Raw genomic sequence first — 26,532 nt, forward strand, 5'->3', positions numbered from 1 at the left:
TTCTCACCTCCATGGCCAATTGAGAGTTCCAGACGGCATAAAGTAAAGCAGACTCTTATCGAGTTGCCGCTGACAGGATTAACCCACTTCTTTTTTGCTTCCCATTGTTTGTTGTAGCTACACAGTCTTTTCTTTTTTGCAGGTTTATCCATATTTGCACATGCTAAACCGACTGAACAACACCAGACATCATCACCCGTGGCGTGATCCGTATGCCACTATTTTTTTTATTCTGTTGCTACTGCTGTTGTTTCAGACCTAGGATCTGTAAGGGTGCCTTCTATTGGTGATTACGGAGTAGCAGTCAATATAAAGGAGGTCCTGTATGGGACAAACCAATTTAGCCCAATATATGGGACGTCCCTGCTCATACGGGACAGTTGGCAACCCTATCAGTTACCTCAGCTTGGGTTTTTGAACAGAAAGCCAAATGGAGGACACTATCAAGTTGCATTATGGGAAATGTAGTGTTTATAGAGCTTGACCTGAATTAGTGACTAGAAGTCATGGTTTCTTGTCACCTGCTGCTTCGATTCTGACCATTCCTTTTTTAACAAAGTCCCCCATCTTTATAGAGCTGAAATGTGTAATTTCTGGGGTTCACCTTTAAGCAAAAACATTTTCTGATTCCCGGTGGGCATTTTTCAGTATTTTCTGACATTTTAGTGACTAACCAATGAATGAATAAATCAGAAAATAATCAACTGATTACAGCTCTACTACTTTAGTGTTCACATTTTTACATGGTGTATGTGTGTGTTTCTGTGTATGTGATTGTGTGGCAAAGAAAATAAGACAAATGTCCAAAGAAAAATGTAACGAAGAAAGGAGAGACAGGAAAGTCACTTCAACTGATCATTCTAACAAATCATAAAATATCACAAAGTTTTATTCAAGTAAGATTCATCAAAAGCTTTGGAGTAAAGATAGTTTCTTTCCTTGTATATAAATATAACAAATACATTTTTCCTTTAAACAGCTGGTTCACTTTAAAATTGTAATATTGTAACTGATATTGATTTAACAATGAGGGCAAGCAGGTTTACTTTTTATTTGTTTTTTTGCTACAACTTTCATGGCTTTTATTCCTTATCTATCAGACAAGTGGTATGAAACACAAGCATACAGTAGGTACAATGCTCTAAAGCAGAAAACAATCAACAGAAAATGTGAGAGAGAAATATGTTTATCTATGCGAGAAAACAAGACAAAGAGTCTACAGCCACGCTAGCAGCTCTGTGAGACTGTGAGAAGAAAAATGTCACAAAAGTAAAGAAGAATTCAACATTATCTAGCACTAAAGAAAAACTATTATTTAGTTCACATCACATGCTATGACATCAGATTATTCCTACTTTTTTTTCTAAATTGGGAGTATTTTAAATTATAAAATGTATTTCTAACAATTGATTTCATGAGTTATATGTTTTCATATGCAGTCCTCTTCATTGTCATTTACAGATTGTCTTTGCTGAGTTGCTGTTAATGACTGTCTTCTCTTAATAGCTGAAAAAAAGAGAATAAAAATCACTATAAGTATCAATGGAGGACACTAGAAATACTTGATACTGTTAGAGATGAACTAAGACATCATACTCACGTTGACATGTGACATCCTGACACGTAGGCATAGTTGCCAGTGTAGCGAACATCACAGCGCACTATGTTGTTGCTGTAGTCTGACTCTGGGACCTGATAGCTCGGATTTACGCTGATCTGTGGAGAGACAACAGAGGTCAAATAACACAGCAACAAAGATAAATGTAAACAGCACGTGAAACGTTCTTGTGTTAATGTGATTCCACTGAAGTGTAATTCTTTTAAAATGGTTCAGTGTCTCAGGAGGAGGCTAAATGTCATCTGTTATTTCCAACAAACCTTGAGGACATAGTTTCCAGGTTTCACATCTGTGATGTCAATCCACTGGCAGTCGATGTCTGCGTTGTAGGTATCATAACATCCTGGGCTCAGACCCTGCACATTAGACACCATCAATAAAAACATTATATAAACAAACAGACTTCTTATGAAATTTAAGGCACTTACACATATAGAACAGAAATTGTAACTTTAAGAAAGATTTTAATATGCTAATACATTATAATATTTACTGATAAGAACAAAAAGCTACTAATAAAATATTATATTTTTGGATGAAATGTCAACAGAAAGGGGGAAAAAAGAAAAAAAAACAAGAAAGACAAACATCAGCCAGTCAAAAGAAAGAAAGAAAAAAGAAAGGGGAGGAAAAATAAATCATGTATTAAACAACTGATCACAGAAGTTCAGGCAGGTGGGATCATCTTACAGAGAAACAGGAAATCATTAAATCACCTTTGGCTCATGCAAGAAGGAAATACTAAAGCTGTTCAGTAAAAAAACGGCCGCTGCAGGAAAAGATCATTTGACTCTCAGGTCCTCTCAGCTTTTCAAAAACTCTCAACTCAAATTATACGGCCAGGCTATTTTGGTAAGGTAATTCAATGAAATTATAATCCTTTATTTATATAAATGTCCAACAATGCATCATTGCAGTTTATAGTTCTTTTCCTAAAAGTGAACTGGCTTTATTTTGCAACAGTTATGATACTATCTGGTTTTGAGACCCACTTTATCTCTCAACTGGTGCAGTTCCCCTTAAAGGTGCAGTGTGCAGAATTTAGTGGCACCTAGCAGAACGGACTTGGCAAAAATGTAAGTAAGTAAAACATAAGTATGTTTTTGTCTAATCACCTGAAAATACGATTTTTTGTTGTTTCGTTACCTTTGAATGAGCCCTTTATATCTACATAGGGAGTGGGTCCTGTTCACAGACCCCACCATGTTGCAGTACCATGTTTCTACAGTAGCCCAGAACAGACAAACCAAACTCTGGCTCTAGAGATGGTCTTTCGCATTTTTTGCGAGTTTGCAACCACCGTAGGTTCTCCTGCATGCTTGGATGGGGAGGGGGGTATTCAGTTGGTTGCAATCTGCAACCTCACCGCTAGATGTCACTAAATCTTACACACTGGTCCTTTAAACCTTTACCACAAATTGTTCCACCCGCAGGACTCTAGCATTATGTCCAACTTTCATGGACATTTTGTAATATGAAAGGTCACATGAATATATAAAATATGTATTGATAGATTAGCCTCTTGTCGTGGTCATTTTTAAAAATAACAAAACAAGAACATTTTAAAGATTAAAGCTCTAAACCTGCAGTAACTAATTTGGCCGCTTGGGGACAGCACGATGAGCTGTACACAATATCAGCTGTCACAATATCAGATTTTCACAACATGATTATCGTGGCCAAAAGAGTTCATGATAACAATGTTACTGCGATATCTATAGAATATTTGAAAAAAAATGCTATCAGTCAAATCATCTTTAACCTTGTTTATAGTGTGTTTTGCCTCTTTTCTGGCAAAATACAAATATAGGGAGGTGGAAAGAGAGTGGGTAATCATAACTGTACATACTACAGAAAATTTTTATTTTTCTAAGGGTATGTCTAAGCGTCTTCCAAAAAAAGGCCATTTAGAGACACAAAATAACCCCTGCTTCAGAGTAACTGAAGCATAAACACATTATAGTGCTTTGTTCCCCTGTTGAAACTATACCTTGTGCATATAAAAGAGTCAAAACAAGTGCTATGGTGGAAAAGCAGTTCATATAAAAAGTAAATCACAGTTAACTATTTATATTTACATAATTTCTATGTTGTGGCTTTATAAAAAGCAATAAAGCAGCATATGGTCATTTTTGGATTTTGAAGCGCCAGTCATCAGCAAAATCTGTTCCTATTGGCTCGGTCTTTACATGAAAGAAGAGGGGCAGGCACCAACTTTCAGCATGGACTCTCATTGGCTATTGTAGGCTGTGGACAGGACAGGGAAGCTCCTATTGGGTCAAGTGAGGTGTCAATCAAAAGGTCAGAGTTCAGCCGCCATTTTGATATGCTGACGTTTACATGCTAGTGCGAGTTACGATGAAGAATACGTTGGAAGATTAGGACATCTGCTGGCTAATTTAAAATGATGCAACAGCCATTCATGGATATTTATTGATGTAATAATGTGTTTTGGACTAAATATTTTACTGGATTGGATCGACTGGACCTTTGCCAATCTAACAAGACTGTTTTTGTCGGAGTTGTATCAGTCAGTGGAATAATATAAGATTTCATAGGTGAGTAGAGTGAATTTTGTTTGTTTTATTGGTGGTCTGACAGAGGTGTTGATTGTACCTGCTGTTGTGATTGTATCTTGAAATGGTTTGCATTAATCGAATCACAAGAATCTTAGCTTTCAAAAGATGTGTCGCATGAGTACCCACTTACAGACAGGAGTTGTGTACATAGCATAGTTGTGCACTTAACAGTGTGACCGCCCGTGGGCGGGCCGATGGAACATTAAGGGGTTTTAAGAGGTGCTAGATTATTTACACAATATTATCATACGTGTATTATTAACATGATATCAATATTTAATTTTTTAAATATCACGGTTATCATCAATACCGGTATGTTGCGACACCCCTAGTACACAACACTGACATATTGTTACATTATAAAATTGATATGGTGGACATCCAGCATCCAGTAAACAACATCAATTTGGTGTCGTATTTCTGCTCACTTGTCGAATAAAAGTCCAATATTTACTCTCCTTTAAGCTCTAGTTTTGGTCTCCACCAACTCATGAGGAAAATATCTAGTCTTTTAGCAGCTAAATGCTCCACTATTTTCACCAGCAAGCGGCTAACTGTGTCTGTTTGTTGTTTGGTGCTGGGAAGGTAGTGTACTGTGGGTTTTTAGAGCTTGTTTTCTGAAAACAGCTGCCTGCTGCAGCTGAAGATGACACTGATGAGAGCAGTGAGAGCGAACCAATGAGCTGAAAGAAGCTAAGACACTCTGTAGAGGTGAGAGGAACTGCAGAGTTAGGTGATGATAGACCTTTTTCACAGCAGATATTTTGACTTGGCACGACAGGAAAAGCACAGGTGTTAGCAATAATATTAACGCTGGCTCTGTTCTCTCAGTAAGTCATGACAGTGTGACAGTGAGCCAGAATGTGCTTTACCAGGACCCTGAAACTGAAGCAGCTAAATGGAATTCAGCCATCATTTATTTTATTATTTACACCTTTCCTACTGTGACATGTCAAAATGTCTCATGTGAAAAAGGCCTGTTCACTACAAATGACACCTCTGACATCATGCCTTGTCATTTGATCTATTGTTGATGTAAATTAATTGATTGGTGAAGATTTAAAGGCAGTAATAACAACTTTTCTACAGTTATCTTTTAGACCTGGGTATGTGCAGTGCAGGCAAACCGCCTGTAGTAGCCATAGTCACAGGATGTGTCCTCCAGGCAGAAGCTGGCCTTGTGGCCCTCGGCCACCGTGTGCTGAGTGGTGGCATCCAGCAGGTCGTAGTGGCTGAACTCATCCATGCTGTGGAAGTGCCTGTGGATCAGCAGCACAGTGTTCAACAGCGCCAGACATTTTTTTTGCCTTCCGACACATCAATCTGGGACTTTTTTAAAACAATCAGACGCTGTTTGTCATGCTGAGAGACCCACCAGGGATTGTTTCTGTTCCTCAGCTGTATGTATATTACTAGTTGACATCTAAAAACAATTTGTCAGACATTCATTGGTGTTCACTGAAATGGCTGAAATGCTGTGGCTGAAAACATCACAGGTGTTGGTTATCATGCACATGCAGATGCTTTCACTCTGTTATCTAAAAAACAAGTTTGTTTAAGGATACAATAACAGCCTGGATTTCAAGATTAGCTGACTTTGAAAACACTGCACAAAATCTATACAGTCTACATCAACAGTTTATTGGATCTCTCCCAAATGTGCTCCATCTTGGGGATTAGCACAGTGGATTGCTTGTTTCACAGCATAGCTATGGACTGAGGTAGTTTCTGTGGAATCAAGGAACTAGGCACCTTTCCATAACCCCAATAAAGGAAAAAAACACCAGCAGTTTTCCTTTTTGGCTCATTATCCTTAACACACACAAACGTTTTTACAATGTCTGGCTTTGCAGTTGTAAATTTACTGAATTCAAAGGTCATGTGAAGTTCAGTCACATCATCTGGTGAAAGCCCAAAGAGGTTTTCACTGTCTTTATGTAGAGACTATAAAAATAGAAGATTACATCTTTAAAAGTCTAAAGATACAAATAGAACTCGTGTTAAGATGTCCCTCCTGATATCAAATCCTCTGCAAAACAGTAAAGCAGCCAAAAGTAACACAACTCTGGTTCAACAGGGGGTGCCATACCACAGCTGCAGACTGGAAAAGACAAATTGTGATGATGATTTTATCTACACATTACTGGTAAAGAGAATAACCCCACAGATCTGCATCTGACGTGTGAAGAAACTTTTCTATCTTCAGGTCAACCATGTAAAAATATGTGAATTAACACAAGAGTTAAATATTCAGATACAGCATGATTATCTGACATGTCTCTCAAAAAATTCTGACTTCACTTTCAGAGCAGGACTCTCAGATTGAGTCCAGATTTAAATTTTATATTCATGCACGACTTCTTCATGCAAATTATTCTAATCGAGGCCAGCATGTTGGCTAGTAAGAACAAAGAGATGCATGAGAACTGCCACAAGTCCAAAAGACTGTTTCTCTTAGTGATTGTGGGAAGCATCCGCATGAAGTGTCATTATACTCACTGGTGACAGCTGTGCCACTCCCAGGAGTAGCGTGGCCTGCTGGGAAGGAAGTCTGCTGTCCCCTGGTTCTTGACTCTCTGGGGGAACCTCAGCAGCATACGGGTGTCATAGTCTCTAATATTGGCTCTATAGGCTGAGCTGCAGGAACAAAAGCAAAGGCAGAACATAAAAACACAGTCAGAGTGACGTCACTAAGATTGTTTTTCCTTGCCACATCCCCTCCTCCGAGTGGAACAGACTTTGAGCCTCTGAGTGAGGGCAGTCTACGCGTAAATGGTGGGTGGAAAAATAGTTTGTCGGCGCGTGTGTTTGGGTTACTTTTCAATAATGTGTTTACCATTCGGGCTTTCTCTCCTCGGGCAAACTATGATTAAACTTTACAGAAATCTCACCACTCTACCCCTTCAGCCATCAGTGGTAGGATTCGGTTAATTTTACCTCATCTCATGGTTCCACTAGGAAGCCTTCACCCACAAGCACTTTAGGTGGTTGTTATGGCTCAAAGCTCTCTGAATCACACTCAGACTTGGCACTAAACCCTGTTTTTTCTTCTTTTTTTCTCTCCCTCCCACTAGATTAATCCTGACAGCAGTCTACCTTGACAAACAGTTTTCTTCTGCTGCACATCTCAGGTTATACATTGGGACTCTCTGGGCATAAGCGGAGGCTTGAATGTAGTATGGGTCAGGTACGAGATCAGGAAGACCTGCAGAAAAACAGCAACATAATAATTGTAATAGGAGCTCAATAAGACAACGCATAAAAGTAATCGAATACACTGACAAATAAATTACTAAATCAATCATTTTTCACATACAAATAAATACATTAACAAATGGCAAAAAGATACACACATGCAGAAATGTAGAGATAGGGAGGGACAAGCTAAATCCCTAAACACACTAAGTGAGTGACTGATCGAGTTTGAAGCACTTTAGCATCATAAACACCACTTTATGGGTCACGTCTATCTCATTACTGACTTAAATGCTGTTTAGAGAAGACTTTCCCCATTCTCTTCCCACACTTACCGTACTGATGATAGCGTGTGCCATATCCAGGTCTCGATCTCGGCCTCGGTCTCTCGTACACATCATAATAATTGTAATATGGATTATCGCTATCAATGGACTTGTAGGGATCGTAGGGATCATCACCGACCATCATGTCTTCTCTCCTGGGCAGAGGCGGGCTGACAGTGACCTTTTCCTGGGTGCCATTGGTTCTGCGTCTCGGTGTCTCACTGGCGCGATGGTGATGCTGGCGGTTCTCGTGCCCTCTCACAAGCCTTTGGAGCGCGGGCGTGAGCGGATGAGACCCCGGCCGGGGAGGCTGCTGCCGCTGCTGCTGCTGGACCGGTGGCTGGCTAGAGGTGTCCGGATGTCTCACGTCTGCATCGCGGATGATGGTGACAGGTCGCGCCTGCACTTGCTCCTGAGGTGCGCCCCTCCGCCTCGGTGGCTGGTACTCCGAGCCCTGACTTAAAATGCTAAAAATCTTGCCGTTGTGTGACCACTGTAGTGTCTGCCGGAGAGCCGCTCTTTGGTTATTTCCTTGTGGATTCCCCGGATTCTGAGATTGGGCAGCTTGCAGGATGAAAACAAATAAATAGACGCACGCATACGCGTAAAGTGGCGTGCCAAATATGCGTAATCCCATCATGAATTCAATTAAAGGAAAGTGAACGTGACAAAGCGAAGTATTTCAAATGATCCCGGGGTCGCCACTTGTCTTTAACTTAAATATCCTTCATCTCCATTTGAAGGATGTCCAATGAGCAGAGAGGAAAAGCTAAGTTTATATGTATCCGTGTAAAGTCATATCGTTCTGCTCCTGCAGCCTGCAGATGCGCCCAGTGAGATGATGAAGAAGAGGAGGAGTTCAGCATTTGGAGTTTCTGAAGCTGTTATACAAGTCTGGTGCTGCTGCTCATATAACCACTGGATAGCTACGTGATGTTTGATCATGCTCAGCCAAGGGTGTTTGATAACTGCTCAGGCTGGCCCTTTGAAAGGTGGGGACTGGGTGTCAGTGACAAGTAGAGAAACTTTATTCCTGCATCACAAAGAGCAGATGCACATTTTGACTAACAGCATTTATAAAAACAGTCAGAGTAACAAAAATACATCTTCCTTTGTTATGATTGCATATGAATAATAAGACCCATTTCCCAGAATTTTGCATATTGTCTTCATTTTTTTTTTCACTTCCAGATGAACAAAATGTCATGATAAATAGCTTTTTCCCTGACTGCTGGATGAACTCCCAACCAAATTGCAACACACCCTGCCAGAAGTCTGTACACTCGTCCACTTTCTCATAGGAGGATTTCAGAAACCTAAACATGACTCTTTGATGGCCCTGCAACATTTCAGGTTTTTTTTCTGGGAAATCATCTCCCACAAACTCCCCTCCGCCCCAGCTGTGCCTTAGTCTTGTCTGCTATGGAGTTTTACTGAAAACGTGAAAGACTCATCACATGCATCTCGCAGTAATCTTGTATAAAGTCATAATTAGTATGTTCTGAGCAATAAACAATATGAGACTGTGGTGACACTTGATATCTGCATTACTGTGTCTGGTGGCAGACTGGCCGCATTGACTCCACACTCCTCTCTTGATACATCTAAGTCATTTGCTGCAACCCCGTCAATTCACCGCCCTGGTGTTAACACCAGCACTATAATGCATAGCTTGGGAAACTAAATGCAAGGTTTTCATTTTCCTCTGTCTAGAAAACCAGTAAATTCTTTCATGCATCTACGCAATTGACTGCAGGGTGGCTGCTGCTAAACCCCAGCAAATTGTCATAGTTTCACAGTTTTTTTTAAATGAAACTCTTCACTTATGAGCAGAGATTTTTGATTACATCAGAGGAGTTTTCAGACATTTCTTCATTTAAAAATGGAGCCAAAGAGAAACAGAAAATAAAATAAGGCAGCAAGAGATTTTCCCAACAGACAAATACAGGACAAAATCATGTAAATATCTTCTGTGATCTTATAACAGATCAGTGACAGTGTCCCATATCAAGACACAAGGGGGCAGATGATTGTAACATTGGAGTGCTGCCTGACATCTTCTTATCAGTATCTGAGGCAGTATATCTGTCTTTTGGGAAGAGCTCTTAGATCATAGTCTCGCCTTAGACAAAGTATACACGTGTTATCTACATGTATTTATTTCTTCAGATTTAGTCTTTTTTTGTCTGTGACTATACACTAGTACTCTGAATCCATTACTGGAAAAGCACAAATAGTGCCAAAACCATAAGTAGTTGCTGATAGAAAGACAGAGACACTGTACAAACCACACAAAGTCAAGTGGCTCTGTCATTACCAAGAAACATAGTACCATTTGGATCAATTCATTTTTAATGAATGAATTCATTTTATTTATCCAGGAGTATCGCTAAGAGCAACGCTCTCTTTTCCAGGAATGTTCACATTCACACATTTACACCTGGAAGCTGCCCAGTCAAATATGTCTGTGTAATCGTGAGCAGCTCCACCAGAGCAGTCGGGGTTAAGGGCCTTGCTCAAGGGCACCTCCATGGTGTTAATGAGGCAAGTGCTGCTCTTTCACTTTCCACTCAGATTTATCCAGCCACACCTAGGATTGAACAGGCGACCATCTGGTCACAAGCTGGTCTTTTACGGTGTCAGTATACTTGAACTGAAGTGCTTGTCAGACACACACCTCTTCGATGTGGAAATTGGGAGGGCAAAGTCCTGCAATTTTTGTAACTCTCTGAAAATAACAATCTCACAATCGCATCCACTTCTCAGTGATCGGTCAGGTGTGTGTGACTGAGAAATTAGACAGGGTTTCTCTCTCAAGCTCTCTTTTTTCTTTCATCACACTATTACTTCTGTCACTCTTTGCGTCTGTAAATGAGTGCAACATCATGAATGTGTTAGAGGAAAGACCGTGTAAAAGTGTTCATCATTATCCTCATTTGAACAATTATCGTGTCCTGCTCTTCTCTTTGTCCTGCCTTTGAGTGTGTCCCTCCAGAACAGCTATAAACACTTTTTCCTTAAGGTGTAACTAGTTCATTTTGAGCATGCCCTACTTTTAAACCACCACTGCTCCATAAATGGATGATGTTTTACTATCACTGATTGGTTCCTTTAAGAACACACAGTTTTATGCCAAATTTGAAATATTCCTGGCTATTTCACACAACAGATTTCCATCTGTGCTGTTTTTTGTTTGCTCCTCTCACTGACTTGACGCAGACTGGACGTACTTCTGTGCACCAATCAGGACTTCATCAGGACAACATTTGGATCTAAATCTGAGGGCAGTTGTTTGCATCTGTTACTGAGCCACTGTCAATCAGCCACATCCACACTGCTCAGATGAAGCAAATACTTTGGATATTTTAGAAAAAATTTAAAGGTGCCCTGTGGAGTTTTCTTGTAAGATTTTGTGAGTTTTCGTTGCATAAAAAAAGGGGGGCCAACTCATAACTTCTCCATTGCACTACAATTGGTGAAAAAGGGAACCTTCAACTTTGATTGTTGCATATTTTCTTATATAGTAAATACAGGTATTTTAACGTAATAGAGAACTACTTTAGAGGTAACCCAGTTTTCAGGGACTTTAAAAAATACACATTGTGATGATGATTTATTAATTAAATCAGACATTTAGGATTCTTCTCAAACTCTGCCTAAACAGTAGCTGAAAAAGAGATCAAGAACCAAAAGTGAGACTATAAATACTTCAGCTTGTGAGAATGGGCTTCTATTTAATGGTAGAGTATAAAGTGATTAACTCGTGCTGTAAATTACAGTTAAGCCAGTTGTATTGTTCTTGGATAATAGAGGGCATACAGTCACGTGCTACATTGCAGCTTGTGTAAGCTGTGGGGGTGAATATAAGCCAAGTGGAGTTATATGAACTCCTGAAAATGTCTCCTCCCTTCAGAGTGAGGATGCCTGTAACTCATGAATCATAGATAAACTAGACTTGAAAAAAGAGATATAATGGAAAGAACTGACAAAAAAATGATTGACCTACACACTCTTTTCAACATCAGCAATGAATCTAACTGCTGTTTTGTAAATGTTTCCTGTTTTGTCTTCAGAGATGCCTCCTAGCAGTTTTACTTTCAAGTATTTGTCCCCAGTATAAAACAATTAATGTACTTTTCTTGGCCAAGGCACCGTCGTGTTTTTGCTTTGAGGATGACTAACATACACTTCTGTGATTCTGCATACCAACTTTTCCTCCAGAGAGTGAAAACTATGTGCACATGTTTCTGGATTGCCTGCTTTTCTCTTTTCCCTGGAACACCAGACAGACAGTCAGAACCAGCTGTACTGGGTCACTGATGTTTTTTGCTCGTAATTCATTGAACTTTCTTCATGCAGGGTCCTCTTCTCTCCAGTGAGGGCAGCATAGTGCTCCCTTACACACACACACACACACACACACACACACACACACACACACATACACACACACACACACTCACTCACAGCTCAGAGACACATCTGCAAGGAATTAGCCGAGTTCTTTTGTCCACGTTGCTAGAATTCACCCGATTTTTTGGGCACTTGATCGAGCTTAAAGAATTTGAATAAATCCACGTCTGAGTTGCACAATAAGGAGGGAAAATAGTGACAGGGCCTCCTGCATAAGACACGTCATTGAGTAAAGAGGAAAAAAAAGATCTCCATCCTTTCATGTTGCTAAATTTACCATAAAACCAACACCAATTTTTCAGTGCCATCATTGAGTCAACATCTGGCAGACATTTGTCATTTTGCCTGAGACGTGAAACCTACATTTAAGCACTTACAGCAGCCAACGTCTAGATTTAAGCCAGATAGACATATTTTATTAAATATATTCTTATGGGCATGAAATCCATCACTGCTATGGTAGAGGATCGACTCTGCTTCACATTTGGTAGCTTTGTTTTTGAAGTTGAGGACGTAGTGCGTTCTTTCGCAAATATATGGCGTTAATTTGAAAATATGCGTAATTTTTTTTCATGCGTATATGATTATGTATTGCCATCTGAGCACCATGATCTCATCTAAGTGAAACAGGACCACACACATCTATCAAAACATCCAGTGCAAGGCCTGCTTCCTCTGATCTATTCCCAGGACACTTCTATCACATCTCTCTATGTAAAACTCTACAAGTACTATCGCATGACATCTCTGCTTCTGCTAATCTCCTTCACAGTTTGTTTACACTCTTAGATGCCCTTACATTTCCTCCTAATAGCAGATTTCCCCTAGTTTTTTTTTTTTGTTTAAAACTCAGCCTCATATCAGCGAGATTCAGTTCAACTGAAAGCTCTATGATAGAAACAGACAATTCAAATATTTTCTCCTCTTTTATAAATACTGGGTTTCCATTACTCTTGGTTAGGGTCCGCACCACACTCTCACACACATACACACACACACACACAAAGTCTGGTGGACTACGTGGCACTCTGCACATACACTGTACACTTTGCAACCAGGAGGAGGAGTGCTTCACCAAGACACAACCGAACAAACTTAACATTGTGCTGTGACTTACAGATGTCCTTGTTTTTTCACTCCCACTATCTCTTCTCATCACAGCCGCAGGGATGTAGACGGAGATTCCAGTTAATCCAATGACAAAGAGATTTATTTGTTCTTCTGTGACTCTGTGCAATATTGCAGTCTTTATTTCCAGCAGTGATTTATATGTCTATTTTCCATAGCAGAAGACCATAGCAGAATAAACAGTGTGGCTATGTACACATAAATCACATTTCAAGCCTTGAAACTCCAGTTTTCCAGTCTTGTATTTAAATGCTCATATGCTATGGTGGTTGGATCTTCCTGTTACATTTAGAAAGTTACCATGTGGAATGATGTGATTTCTAATTTTAATGAACTGGCAAACAAACCACAAACTGCACTGTGTCTCCTGAGGAATGTTCTTTAATGCAGCACTGAGTCTCTTCAAGTTAAATGAAAAGACTGTTTATTATTTTCTTCTGCTCACAGATTGATTCATGGAGTTTGGGATTTCTTGGCCAGGTGTTCAGGCTGCCCTGTACCTTATCACTGAACTAAAGCATTAAAGGGATATTCCACCAATTTAGTATTGCACTGCCATAAAGGGAGGGGACTTGTGTGAGAAGTATTAAAGGAAGAATGATCAAAATTGAAGCAGCAGAGGCAGCGATATCCTGACTTTTAATTCCCAGAATGAGCTCAAGCTCCAAAAGTGCTGAATCCTACATTTCCCATGATGCATATAGCATCTTTCATTTGATTCTTCCCACCTGGTGAATGCCTGTGTCTTTCAAACTTGACAGCATCAGTTTGTAATTCAGTGTTTCTGTTAAAAACATTTAGTCTCCAAGGCCAAGAAGTGTTTTTTTCAAACTTCTGAAAGCTCCCTCCAGCGCCACAGAAGATATTATACAACAGGCTTGTTGTTGTACGCCTCATGACCAGTAGACTGATCTTGATGTGTAAAATCAGTGGAGCTCCCCTTTGAAATATCAGGTAAATCAATTAGAGAAAATCCATCAAATGTCTAGATTCTTGTAGCATTGAAATTAAAAATAAGACCTCCAGTCACTTAAGCAACATGTTTAAAATGATTAAACAGTATAAATGTACATAAAATCTTACATAAAATCAAAGTTTTTCACCCAGCAGCAATTAGTATAGAAAACATATTCACAACTTTATGTATATTTTGCTAAATTGTCTCCTAATGTAGTCTGAAACTTATAACTTTGTGTTTTGCCTTGCTCTTTCAAGGCTCAGTATTCAGAATGAACCAGTTATGTCACATTTATCATTCTTTTTTTGTTGTTTAAAAAAGAATGAGGGCTCCATCTACAGGAGATATTCAGAACATTAAAATCATTTTTACAGACGATTGCACATTGTTGTTACATTTTGATTACTGAAGACAATGGTAGAAATAACTGAGCTGTTTTGTTCAAATTGTAGAAACACATACATGGAGCTAAGAAAACGGTGTAAACTTGTAAACGGTGTAAACTATTTTCCATTTGTACACTATCTTCCTGTGTCTTTTTTGCACAAATGGAACTTAATGCTCTGTATGTTTATCCTTATGTGTTTCATACTGTGTTAAAATACTAAATAAGACCAATTTCACAGCAGTATATTACATTTTGGGTAGTCTTCTCCTCTCTCTTCTTGTGATAAACATACTGTAAGATGTACATGAGATAATTCTTGATGTCTCATAATAAGAACATGAACACACTATTTGTTGCAGCACAGTTTCTTTATTGCATTCAAAAAAACAACAGATAAGAAAGTTACAGTAAAAAAAAAGCCTCACAAACAAAGCACAAGCAATATTTTCAAGGCTCACATAATTTTCATCAGTGCATAAAATATTCATAATAATACTGGTAAATCCCACCATTAAAATTGGTAACTAACAAGTTCTCTGTCCAATAGACTGCATGCTGTAACAGAGTGTAGGCATGATATAACACATTTGTGGCAATCATATTTCATGTTGATTAGGCTACTTGCTAAAGCTATCGAAAATTTGTTTGTTCTTCAGTAAAATGTAAAACATTGTTGTATGGTGTGCACTAATCTGGTCCAGTGGGCCCAAAGAAAAAGTAAATTGTTAATAATAGACATTTGATATTACCTGAGTAATTAGAGAGTGAAGTTCAGTGCAGAGTGGCTGAGTAATGAAAATAAACGTGGTTGTGTCACACAGTGAAAAGCAGGTGTCCCGAGAAGAAGCTTTTGGGGCTCAGGCCTGAGGTCCCGTCGCTGGCTTCCAGCCACACTTGGTCTCCCCTCTCCAGCCGGAGCGCTGTGTCCCCTGATGACAAGTAGCGGCCTCCCTGATACACCTTGAAACCGCGAAGCACCAATTCTTTGTTACACCACAGGTCTACACTTCCTGCACCGGTGAAGGATGTGCAGAGGAAGCTGAACTTATAGACACCAGGGATGACGCATGTGAATACACCTGTCTGTGTGCTGTAGTGGTTCTGTTTGTTGTGGATAACCTGACGGAAACAAATGATTTTCTCAGAGGATGGATTGTACTCGCCCAGGCGGATGGAGAAGGCAGATTGTGGCTGTATGGCATTGATGCTGACTGCTGGTGATCCAGGAGGGCCTCTCAGGCCAGGGGGTCCTGCGGGATCTGTAGAGAAACAAAAGTAAAGATTACTTTAAAATATTGTAAAACGTACAGCTTATTGTAGGTTTGTCACAATTAGGTTCCGTCTAACTACCCACATTTTCACCTTTGATCTAATTTGATAAAATAAATTGATTGATGCTATATTAACAGTTATTTGTTTGCCAATGAATTCCAAAGTCACATTTATTTGTTACACTGACCTATAATTTTTCATTTCTTCTGTTTATTCTGTTTTAAATCCATTTTTTCTTATTTTTATATAGTATTTTATTTCATTCTTTTAAAATCATATTTAGGTGCCCTGTGTTTCTTTTATTTTCTCCTCTTAATGCCTTTTTAAACATTTTAAATTCCCTTGTGTTAGGCCTATACAAATAAAATTGCCTTACTTTGTGCTGTCAACATAGAATATTTTAAAAGACAAAACTGATGACAGTTTTGCACTGATCCAAAATATGGATGTCTCTGCTTCCATATCATGAACAACTCTGGAAAATTTTACCCATAGTTCAACTGGTTGCCAACTACTTTTTAAAATGATCTTTTTAAAGCTCCTGAGGGTCTTGATCCCAGCTGTATTTTTGGTTAACCCATCTGTTAACTCATCTATAACCCTGTGCTTATAATTCATTATTATAATTTGGCACCATCGTCATGTTCTAAGTAAAACTGATAAAATAAAAATTTAAATGACTGTGACTTGCTATGGTGTCACTATGTGTTTAGTTTTGATATTAAATAAACATTTTGAGCTTTTTATAAGATATGCAACAACATAATAGATGTGCAAATGGATGAACACACTACCTCATTGTCCAGGGGTTCCTGGTAGTCCACGGGGCCCGGAAATGAATCTGCAGCCTGCATATCAAGAAGAAGTATAAGTTAAGCTTATTTACCCATAGTTCAGCTGGTTGCCAAAACTACTTTTTTGATCTTTTCAAAGCTCCTGAGGGTCTTGATCCCAGCTGTATTTTTTTTGCTAAAACAACCTGCAAGTCTAAGCTGAATAACACTGTTTGTGTAAATCTATTTGTTTAAAAAGTAGACTTGCAAAATCCTGCTGTTAACTCATCTATAACCCTGTGTTCAATGACTGGAAATTTTCATAAATGTGTTGTGCTAAATGAGAAGTGCTTTGTTACCCTTTTAATTTATTTATTATTATAATTTAGAATCATTGCCACGTTCAATCATTGTAAAACTAATAGATAAAAATGAAAATTTTAACATCTGTGACTTGTTATCGTGTCAGTATGTGTTCAGTTTTGATCTTAAATAAACATTTTGAGCTTTTAAGAGGACATTCAGCAACATAAAAGATGTGCAAACGGATGAACACACTACCTCGTTGTCCAGGGGCTCCTGGTAGTCCACGGGGTCCGGAAATGAATCTGCAACCTGCATATGAAGAAGAAGTATAAGTTAAGCTTATTTACCCATAGTTCAGCTGGTTGCCAAAACTACTTTTTTAAATAATCTTTTTAAAGCTCCTGAGGGTCTTGATCCCAGCTGTATTTTTGATGCTAGAACAACCTGCAAGTCTAAGCTGAATAACACTGTTGGTATAACTTGATTTGTTTAAAAAAATAGGCTTGCAAAATCCTGCTGTTAACTCATCTATAACCCTGTGTTCAATGACTAGAAATTTTCATAAATGTGTTGTGCTAAATGAAAAGTGCTTTGTTACCCTTTTAATTTATTTATTATTATAATTTAGAATCATTGCCACGTTCAATCATTGTGAAACTGATAGATAAAAATGAAAATTTTAACATCTGTGACTTGTTATCGTGTCAGTATGTGTTTAGTTTTGATCTTAAATAAACATTTTGAGCTTTTAAGAGGACATTCAGCAACATAAAAGATGTGCAAACGGATGAACACACTACCTCGTTGTCCAGGGGTTCCTGGTAGTCCACGGCGTCCGGAAATGAATCTGCAACCTGCATATCAAGAAGAAGTGTAAGTTAAGCTTATTTACCCATAGTTCAGCTGGTTGCCAAAACTACTTTTTTAAATAATCTTTTCAAAGCTCCTGAGGGTCTTGATCCCAGCTGTATTTTTTTTGCTAAAACAACCTGCAAGTCTAAGCTGAATAACACTGTTTGTGTAAATCTATTTGTTTAAAAAGTAGACTTGCAAAATCCTGCTGTTAACTCATCTATAACCCTGTGTTCAATGACTAGAAATTTTCATAAATGTGTTGTGCTAAATGAGAAGTGCTTTGTTACCCTTTTAATTTATTTATTATTATAATTTAGAATCATTGCCACGTTCAATCATTGTAAAACTGATAGATAAAAATGAAAATTTTAACATCTGTGACTTGTTATCGTGTCAGTATGTGTTCAGTTTTGATCTTAAATAAACATTTTGAACTTTTAAGAGGACATTCAGCAACATAAAAGATGTGCAAACGGATGAACACACTACCTCGTTGTCCAGGGGCTCCTGGTAGTCCACGGGGTCCGGAAATGAACCTGCATCCTGCATATCAAGAAGAAGTATAAGTTAAGCTTACTTACCCATAGTTCAGCTGGTTGCCAACTACTTTTTTAAATGATCTTTTTAAAGCTCCTGTGGGTCTTAATCCCAGCTGTTTTTTGGATGTTAAAACAACCTGCAAGTCTAAGCTGAATAACACTGTTGGTATAAATCGATTTGTTTAAAAAATAGGTTTGCAAAATCCTGCTGTTAACTCATCTATACCCTGTGTTCAATTACTTCTACTACCTCGTTGTCCAGGGGTTCCTGGTGGTCCATGGGGTCCGGAAATGAACGTGCATCCTGCATATCAAGAAGAGATAAAAGTTAAGCTTATTTAGCCTCATGATTTAAGAAATTTCTCAAAATGTGCTTGCATCAGTGAACCATGAATGTTTTCTTTTGGAGTAAGGACCCCTTTCACCAAGTTAGTGACAAAAAGTTAAGAACAACAAGTGTTTGCATGATCTGAATGCGTAATTAAAGGAGGTGTGGCTTCATTGTGCTGTTGAAATGTGAGTACCACTTGTTAACACCAACCTGTGATTTACTGACTTCATCACAGTTATCATCACCCGGGCCTGCAAGGTCAAACACCACATATGAAGAATAATTTTCATATATACAGGTGATAGTATATATGAAAGAATATATAGTGAAGAAATAAACAACCCATGTTAAACACAGAATGAAAAATATAGTGGGTTACAAATGAGTGAATTTGTGAATGTTTAGAGCTCCCCCTGCAGCAAAAATGTTTGGCCGTGTGATGTTTCACCTGAGTTCCCTGTACATGGTCTCTCCCTCCAGGCCATCAGATCCAGGCTGCGGATGGAGGCGCAGCGGATGCGTGGGTTCCTGCCTGTCTGAAGGTTGAATACGTCTCTGGGGACGGAAGTGATGGCGGTGTTGTCACAGATGATCTTGGACAGGGAAGCACGGGACAGGGTAGTCCTCTGTCTCGGAGTGAAGACACCCGGGTTCTGGTACCACAGCCTATTTCAAATGAAGACATTTATTTTGTGATAGTGTAATCAGTCAGCAGCAGACATTTGATATATAAATTGATAAAATAACTGACTATATCTGACAAACATTGAAAAATGTATATGTCTGAAAATGAATGAAAGTTTTGTGTAATTTCATTTTGGACCCATCTATCAAACATTTGTCAGGACTGAAAGGCAGCAACCTCACTGAAAATATCTGACTTTTGCACCCCCTGGTGGTAGTGTCAAAAACACAGTGGTACACAGAAATGCACGCCTTTACCACAACTCCCTGCTCTCCCACCACCCCACAGCCCCCACCTGGGTGAACTGAGATGACTGGGCTCAAAGCAACTGGGATTGTCTTATTTTTCTAAAAACAAAATGTATTAGTTGACATACTGACCTGTCACCTCGGCGGATATCCCTGAACTGGTTTGCGATAAGACAGGCGAACAGAGGCCCCACACGGCCACCGCGGACAAACGGCTCTGCAACACCTCCCAGCCAGACATCGATATTGTCAGGTGTACCGTAGAGCTGCAGAAGTCTGCGGGCCAGGTTGCTGTTGTTCAGAACCCGACCAAGCTCTACCTGGTTCCTGGGCTGTGACAGGCCACAGAACCTGCGCCAGGCGTTGTAGCCTAGTGGAGTGAACAACAAGAGCAACAAGAAGCATGAGGATAAATGAAACTTTAAGCAGAAAATTCAAAGTCTGAAAATCAGTGAGGAATGTACCAGGCAAGCCATGATCACGTCCCCTCTGCATGTTGAGAGAACCCAGGTCCAAAGCCATTTCCATCACAAACTGGAACAACCTCTCCCTCAGAGCATCAACCATCATGTGATCCTGAGTGTTCAGCTTAGCAGGACGGTCAATCAGACCCCTCAGCAGAGGGTCAATGCCACCTGGAGAGAAAAAACAGTATGATATATTAAGGTGACAGTTTAAGACAGAGTGACTCATAAGTTAGATTTTTTTTTGTACAACTCACCCTCAAAGATAATTCTCCAGGGGGTAAAGAAGGCCTTGAACAAGGGGACATTAGGGAACTGACGGTTTTCTCTGAAGTTGGCATCCAGACGGGACAAGAACGGCTGAATGGCCAAGTGGGCGAAGCGGTAGGCTGCTGTTGCAAAGACATTGGAGATGCTGGGGTCAATGTTGGGATTGTAGCCTGGGTAACGGCCAAGCTGTCTTCTCATTGCTTCGTCACCCACAATGTGTGGCAGGTAGTCCCGGAACACAAACACCTGATAGACACAGAGGGGGGTTTATTATTGTTTATTCTGTATGACACATACTTTGGAGATGAAAATATAAATATATATGCTTAATGATTCTCAGGTTTAGCTACCTGTGTGTAAGCACCCATGATCTTGCGAGCCTCTTGGTAGAGCGTCTCACTGTCCCAGTGTGGGTTTAATCTCTTTAGTTGTCGAGCCAGGCGGTTATGCTCACGCAAAAACAGTGTGTGGATGGAGGTCAGAGCGATGTTCTCATCCACACGGGTATCACCTTAAGGACAGAAATGCAGCAGGCATCAAATATTATCCTTGATCAGAGGAGTTAATTTCCTCTTTAGACTCAGATGTTTGGCATCTATTTCTATTGTGAGTTGTAAATAATAAATTATTTAGTGAATTCATTAATACTTTAGTAAATAATATAGTAAAAACAGTATCTGTATTCATGTCTCCCCTAAAATATTTTGTTACAGAGGTGGCTTGGTCTGAATATTTCTGCGATTGCACGTTGCTACTCATGAAGGTGACACTACTCTATAGAGTATATAGACTACAATATAGTATATAATTGACTATTTATAATATATAGTTTAGAAAATATTGTAGATCCAAGATGAAACTGACAGAGGGGCAGGACAGAGAGAAAAAGGTGCAATTGCAAATCCGTCTGCTACTTCAGCACCACAGATAGCGCCATGGATTTATCAATACACAGCACAGTTATGCTACTGATATTTCAGAGCCATTGACTGGGCCATAGATTCTAACTTGCATAAATCTCAGTCAGATAAAGGATCAATGTGTCAGACCGACCAGACTAACATATTCAACTAAACAACCTCTCTATCCCTGCACTCTCTCTGCTACTAGGGGATGGAGAGGGGGGATGGAAGGTTAACAAGGAGGTTGCATTTTGGTCGTTTTGCTAACAAGGGGGATGGCATATCCCCTCATCTCCCCCTCATATCGGCTACTTGCCATAAATTAGAACAATGTAGCTTGCTTTCTCTTTTTAATTAGCTTAGTTAATTTGCTTTTAATGGCCTGACAGTTTTCACCAGAAAAAAAAAAGTTTAAATGCTCAAATGACCTATGTTTACATTTCCAATAGCAAAGACCTGGAGGTCAGGGTGCATGGCTGTGCATGCAAAATGTGTGATTTTGACATCAAAGATAGAAGTTCACATCCTGTTTCCTACCAACAGTCAACCTTGATTTCTGTTGAAATCAAGGTTTCCTAACCTCAACAAAGTAGATTTAGATGCCTAAACGTAACCAAAAATACAGGGGCAGCAGATCAGAAAAAGTTCATATGGATCATCGTGAAACGGCCATTAGATATGAAGACTCTCATATTATTGATATTTCTTGCATTATTTTTTTGAACAGTTATGTGCAAATTATTAAAATGCACACTTGATGGATTATTATATTGAAAACTACCACCATGATTTACCAACATTTATAACTGCAGACCTGATGTCTTTTTATAAAGTGACAAAAACATGACGCTTTATCAAATATTTATTTTCTAATAAGCCATCAAGGCTGTTATAAAGGTTAATAAATCATCAATGAAGGATCATGGTTTTCTCACTTTTTTCCCAATCATCAAGAAAATTTAGACAGATGTTATGCTAGAGGAGGCACAACAGTTTTTTTTCACAACCTGGCAACTCAAATTATTACTATCTACTAAACATTAATTAAGTACTATTTATAAAGCCAAGATGACTGACCTGCAATGAAACAGGGCACTTCTCTGGCATTTGTGTTGTTGGTGACTCTTCCACGAGTGGCACACATTTTCACCTGCATAGGGTGGAAGGGCAGCAGCTCACGCCCGTTGTCTTTGAACTCTGCATTCACTCGCAACAGTCCACCATCCCTATCAAGGTCACGAAGAAAGAGGGCAAGCTTGTCCTCAGAGCCGTAAACCTGGCTGAGATCCAGGAAGGCTGTCAGGGCATTGATCTGCTCTCTCTTGTTGGGCTCTCCGCCAAAATTGTAGGCTGAGAATCCTGTTCCGCAAACAGGGGCTGATCTAAACGAAGGGATGCAGCTCTCTGGGCCTGGGCGAATACGGGGGTCATTGGGAGGAATCTGTTTTTAGGAGACAGAAGTCAAAAGGTTATGGATAGAATCTTTTAGTGAAAACAACATCCAAGTGTTTGGGTTTGAGTTTGAGTTTTGACACCAACCGCGATGGGGATGCACGGCTCAGTTCGCTCACAGCTTTCATCACAGTTCACCCCATTACTAAAGGAGCGGATGCTGGGGGAGAAGGGCGTGAAGGTGAGATCGTGGTCGTTCCACTGGCCAAACAAGGTCACCATGTGAGTGAATTCTCTGTCGCTAACCACACCTCCGTCATTTGTACTGAGGATGTTATTGGACACTTGTCGGACCTGAGATCAGAGCAGAAATGGTTGGTTTCAATTCATATCAGTATTTCTCAATAAAACTGTCTTTTAAGCGACTGTCATCAAGATCGTACCAGGGGGAGCAGGAAGTTGTTGATCCTTCGGTTGTTCCATCCTTTTGGTTGGGAGATGCCATCGTCATATTCGGCGGCCAGCAAGCGGCGGAAGGGAGTGTTGGAGGCTCCGAGGCGAGGTTTGTTTCTAAAAGCGAACAAGAAATGTCCATGTTTAGAAACACTGCTTGAGAAATGCCAGAAAAGTGGACACATCTTCTGCGGTGTATGGCCTAAGACATTTTGGTGTATTTCACAAGCATTTTCTCTCAAAGTAAGCACTGTTAAATCTAAGAGACTCTGTCACAAAATCAACCAATTCTTGCCAAGTTGCCCTTAATTAAACACAAACTTAACTTTTTTCCTAAATATAACTGGAAAGCAAGAAGTCAAAACAGGTAACCAAAATGCAGAAATTTAGGAAATTAAAATATGCCTGGTTAAGTTTTTTGAGAAAAGAATTTAAACTTAAGGTTTCAGTTTACATAAAAATAATATTTGCATGTAAAACTGTATGTATGATAGCAGACAAAATACAGAGGCAAACCATTTTCACTCTAACATGTTTAATATAAAGTATGATATTCAAGTATCTCTTACAGGTTGTTGCAGACGCTCGTGATTGTGCGATACTTGTTAATGTTTTGTGTGGTACGGCAGGATGGAATTCTGGTTCGAGCAGCACATCCGGTTATAGCGGCAAGCCTTTCCAGGTCCTCTGTAGTGAGCAAATCTAAAAGATTCAGAAGACACATTTAATGGGTTTCCAGTGTGTATGCATGTCTGTCTAATTTATGTCTAGTCCTTAATTACAGCTTTGAAGTGCTTCACAATGCCATCTTTATGAAAGAATAAACCTCAGACCCTCAACCAGAACCAGGAAAAGTTGTCACAAAAACAATATGTTTGTGTGTGTCTTTTTTTGTTTGGGTGCTGTGTGCCGTGTCTGACCTGTTGCGTTGAGTGAGCGTTTGTGCACATGGTGCACCCTGTCGTGCACCAGACGGAGGGTTTGTCCCATGTAGTCTGCAGATCTCACAGCTGAGCGTGTGTCTCCACGAGGCTGCTTCAGGAGACGAAGAATATCTTGAGGTCTCACCACATCCCTGCGGACTCGACGCAGACTCCTGGAGGAGAAAAAGTCACACAGTTGAATACTTAAGTCCTAAATTGTGGTCCTAATGGAGGTTCTGTAACTTACAATTACTGAGCTACAGAGTTACTGTAAATAATAGCTTGCCTGCCAAAGAAAAAGCTTTTAATTTTACATTTATGCAGAATTAATCTGACAAATAATCTTGTTTTTTACTCTGTGAGATGAAATGAAGCCTTAAAATGAACTCACTCTTCCCTGGAGTACTTGTATGCATCATCCACAATTTTCTTTGCCTCCTCAAAACAGTCTTGAAGGAAAGGACTGCCGAGATATTTCCCTGCAAAGAAACAACGCATTTAACCAAAGGATTTGAAAGTTGACTATACACTGATGTAACACAGACAAATTCAGGTATAAATAGAAATTAGAAATGTGTCTGCAGTGTGAACGATGTAGTCTACCTGCTTGCTCGGCGTGAGCCGGCACCAGGCAGATGCCCAGCAAAAGAAGGACAGAGAAAAGCATCTCTGAAACAAACAATCAAACACAATTCATTAGCACTAAAACTACATTCACTGCATTTGTTAAGATGCATACACAAATACGAATAAAAATCTATAAAGCATCCAAACAAAGAAAAAGAAATCTCATTACCTGTGCCAGTGAAGGTACCTGTGAAGATTGCAGATGATCTTTGAGATCTGGAGTATGCTGTGTTGTCCCGACCTGTTGTCATTCTTTTTTATACACTGAGGCCTCGCCCCCCTGGGTTGTCCAGGTGAAGTCACAGGCGGTAAAAAACAGTTCCTTGTTCCTTGTCACTTTGCTGAGGGAAATCTTTTGTTTTTATCAGTTATTGTTTTTGGTCAGTTGATAAGAGATATGTTCTTTATTATTTAGAAAACAATATAATAAGGCACATAACAAGTGCTACTGGAATTGGTGATAATGGACATCAGTAACAGTAACAGTGATGATATCAGTTTGTTAGCTTTTTAGTATTTTAACATGAAGCTATATGAATAAACCATACTCTTATTGATTATTATAATTTTAATATAGATGTGTTTTTAAGGACCATTACAGACAGATTTTAGAAATAATGTTGTCTACTTTTTTGCATTAATCTTCTAGCCTTCAAGCCTGTTTTTTATCGTGAAGGAGGTTTGGACTGTTTTCTTATATTTTTTAAATTTGATTTTTTAAATTAATTTAATTTAATTGGTTCTAGTATTTTTCCCCAGAGCAAATAGTCTTAGGAGAGGTTTTATTGTTGCCTTGTTCATTTTTGTTTTCATAAAGGGGATTAGGACAGTGTTGTGGTGGTGTTTACTCATCTGTTGTTGCCATATTGCCACTGTTACCACACAGAAACTGATCAACTTGAGAAAGTCAGTGAGAAGAGGAAGTCATTAACACTTGTTTCCAATGATAAAAAATACTAATGAGCACAGTTTACCCATCAGTTACTTTGAATAATTGTTGGAGTGCAAACAAGTGTTGATGATGTAATATCTCTCAGACCTTGCTTCTCTCTTTTGATTCTCTTTTTAACTTAATTTTTTTAATTCACTGCAAAATTGTTGTTTTTTTTTAACCTGACTGAGTGAACCGCAGAAGATTTCCAGTGTTCATGTACCCTGTGCCTGTGCAAATGGCCATTAAGTCTCTTGAATCTTGAGTTAATCCATCATTAGCCTCTGAGTAAAATCCCTAATCACATTTTTATTTACTTTTTAGTGAGGAGTTCAAAACAGTTGTGTATTAACTAAAGGTGTTAGTCACACAGCAACACAGGTAAATAAGTAATAGGTTGTGTGAGATATGGTTGCACAACAAGGAAAAGGAAAGCCAGATATACGGTTAAACACAAGATTACCTTGAAAAAGTGTTTGGGTGTGGAGCCCTGTGTCTGAGGTATTTATATACAATGGTTTTTTCACAGTCATCACACAAAATGGTCATTGATAATAAAACAAGGAACCTGGAGGTTTGAGAAATGAGCCCTTGAAAGCCTGGCATTCAATAACTAACTGATTGTTACTGATAATGTGAACAACTTATTTGTGGGCCATTATGTCATCATATAAGCCCAATACACTAAAAACCCTTAAATAACCTCTAAAAAACACCATTACAAATTAAATGACAGATTACGGCAAAGTGTTCGGGATTCTATTGTTATCTAGTTCAGACTACAGGATCTCATTGGGAATTTGATTTAATTATGACTCTTCTGACTGCAAAATTTGAATCAGGATCCTAAACACCCTGCAGATTGATCGGACATCCCACCTTGGCCATTGTTTAAACCTAGTGAGGTGTAAAAATTATTTAAAGAAAAGGGAAAGGTTGGGTGCACACTGAAATGT

General features: G+C 39.2%; 2 protein-coding genes across 7 annotated transcripts; both read right to left on the minus strand.

The window, feature by feature from the left end:
* Positions 1 to 871: 871 nt before the first annotated feature.
* loxa (lysyl oxidase a) lies at positions 872 to 8,550 on the minus strand. Its single transcript, XM_042394347.1, has 7 exons — positions 7,728 to 8,550; positions 7,294 to 7,402; positions 6,697 to 6,834; positions 5,300 to 5,456; positions 1,879 to 1,974; positions 1,601 to 1,716; positions 872 to 1,506 (listed from the first exon to the last, which is right to left on the minus strand). Exons 1-7 carry the CDS (start codon positions 8,356 to 8,358, stop codon positions 1,500 to 1,502), a joined length of 1,254 nt encoding a protein of 417 aa, XP_042250281.1. The 5' UTR covers positions 8,359 to 8,550; the 3' UTR covers positions 872 to 1,499.
* A 7,196-nt stretch (positions 8,551 to 15,746) lies between these two features.
* On the minus strand, positions 15,747 to 24,870 carry mpx (myeloid-specific peroxidase). Of its 6 annotated transcripts, XM_042396256.1 has the most exons (20): positions 24,815 to 24,870; positions 24,622 to 24,687; positions 24,410 to 24,497; positions 24,016 to 24,191; positions 23,665 to 23,797; positions 23,086 to 23,212; positions 22,790 to 22,996; positions 22,328 to 22,691; positions 20,699 to 20,859; positions 20,336 to 20,594; positions 20,079 to 20,249; positions 19,747 to 19,984; positions 19,130 to 19,347; positions 18,892 to 18,932; positions 18,601 to 18,654; positions 18,301 to 18,354; positions 17,757 to 17,810; positions 17,212 to 17,265; positions 16,672 to 16,725; positions 15,747 to 15,864 (listed from the first exon to the last, which is right to left on the minus strand). In XM_042396256.1, exons 2-20 carry the CDS (start codon positions 24,683 to 24,685, stop codon positions 15,841 to 15,843), a joined length of 2,541 nt encoding a protein of 846 aa, XP_042252190.1. In that variant the 5' UTR covers positions 24,686 to 24,687; positions 24,815 to 24,870; the 3' UTR covers positions 15,747 to 15,840. The 6 variants fall into 6 exon arrangements, with proteins under 6 accessions (XP_042252190.1, XP_042252192.1, XP_042252191.1 ...); XM_042396258.1 differs by lacking the exon at positions 18,301 to 18,354; XM_042396257.1 differs by lacking the exon at positions 17,212 to 17,265.
* Positions 24,871 to 26,532: the final 1,662 nt, after the last annotated feature.

This window comes from Thunnus maccoyii, chromosome 19 (genome assembly GCF_910596095.1).
Source record: "Thunnus maccoyii chromosome 19, fThuMac1.1, whole genome shotgun sequence".
In the NCBI taxonomy this organism is placed as follows: domain Eukaryota; kingdom Metazoa; phylum Chordata; class Actinopteri; order Scombriformes; family Scombridae; genus Thunnus; species Thunnus maccoyii.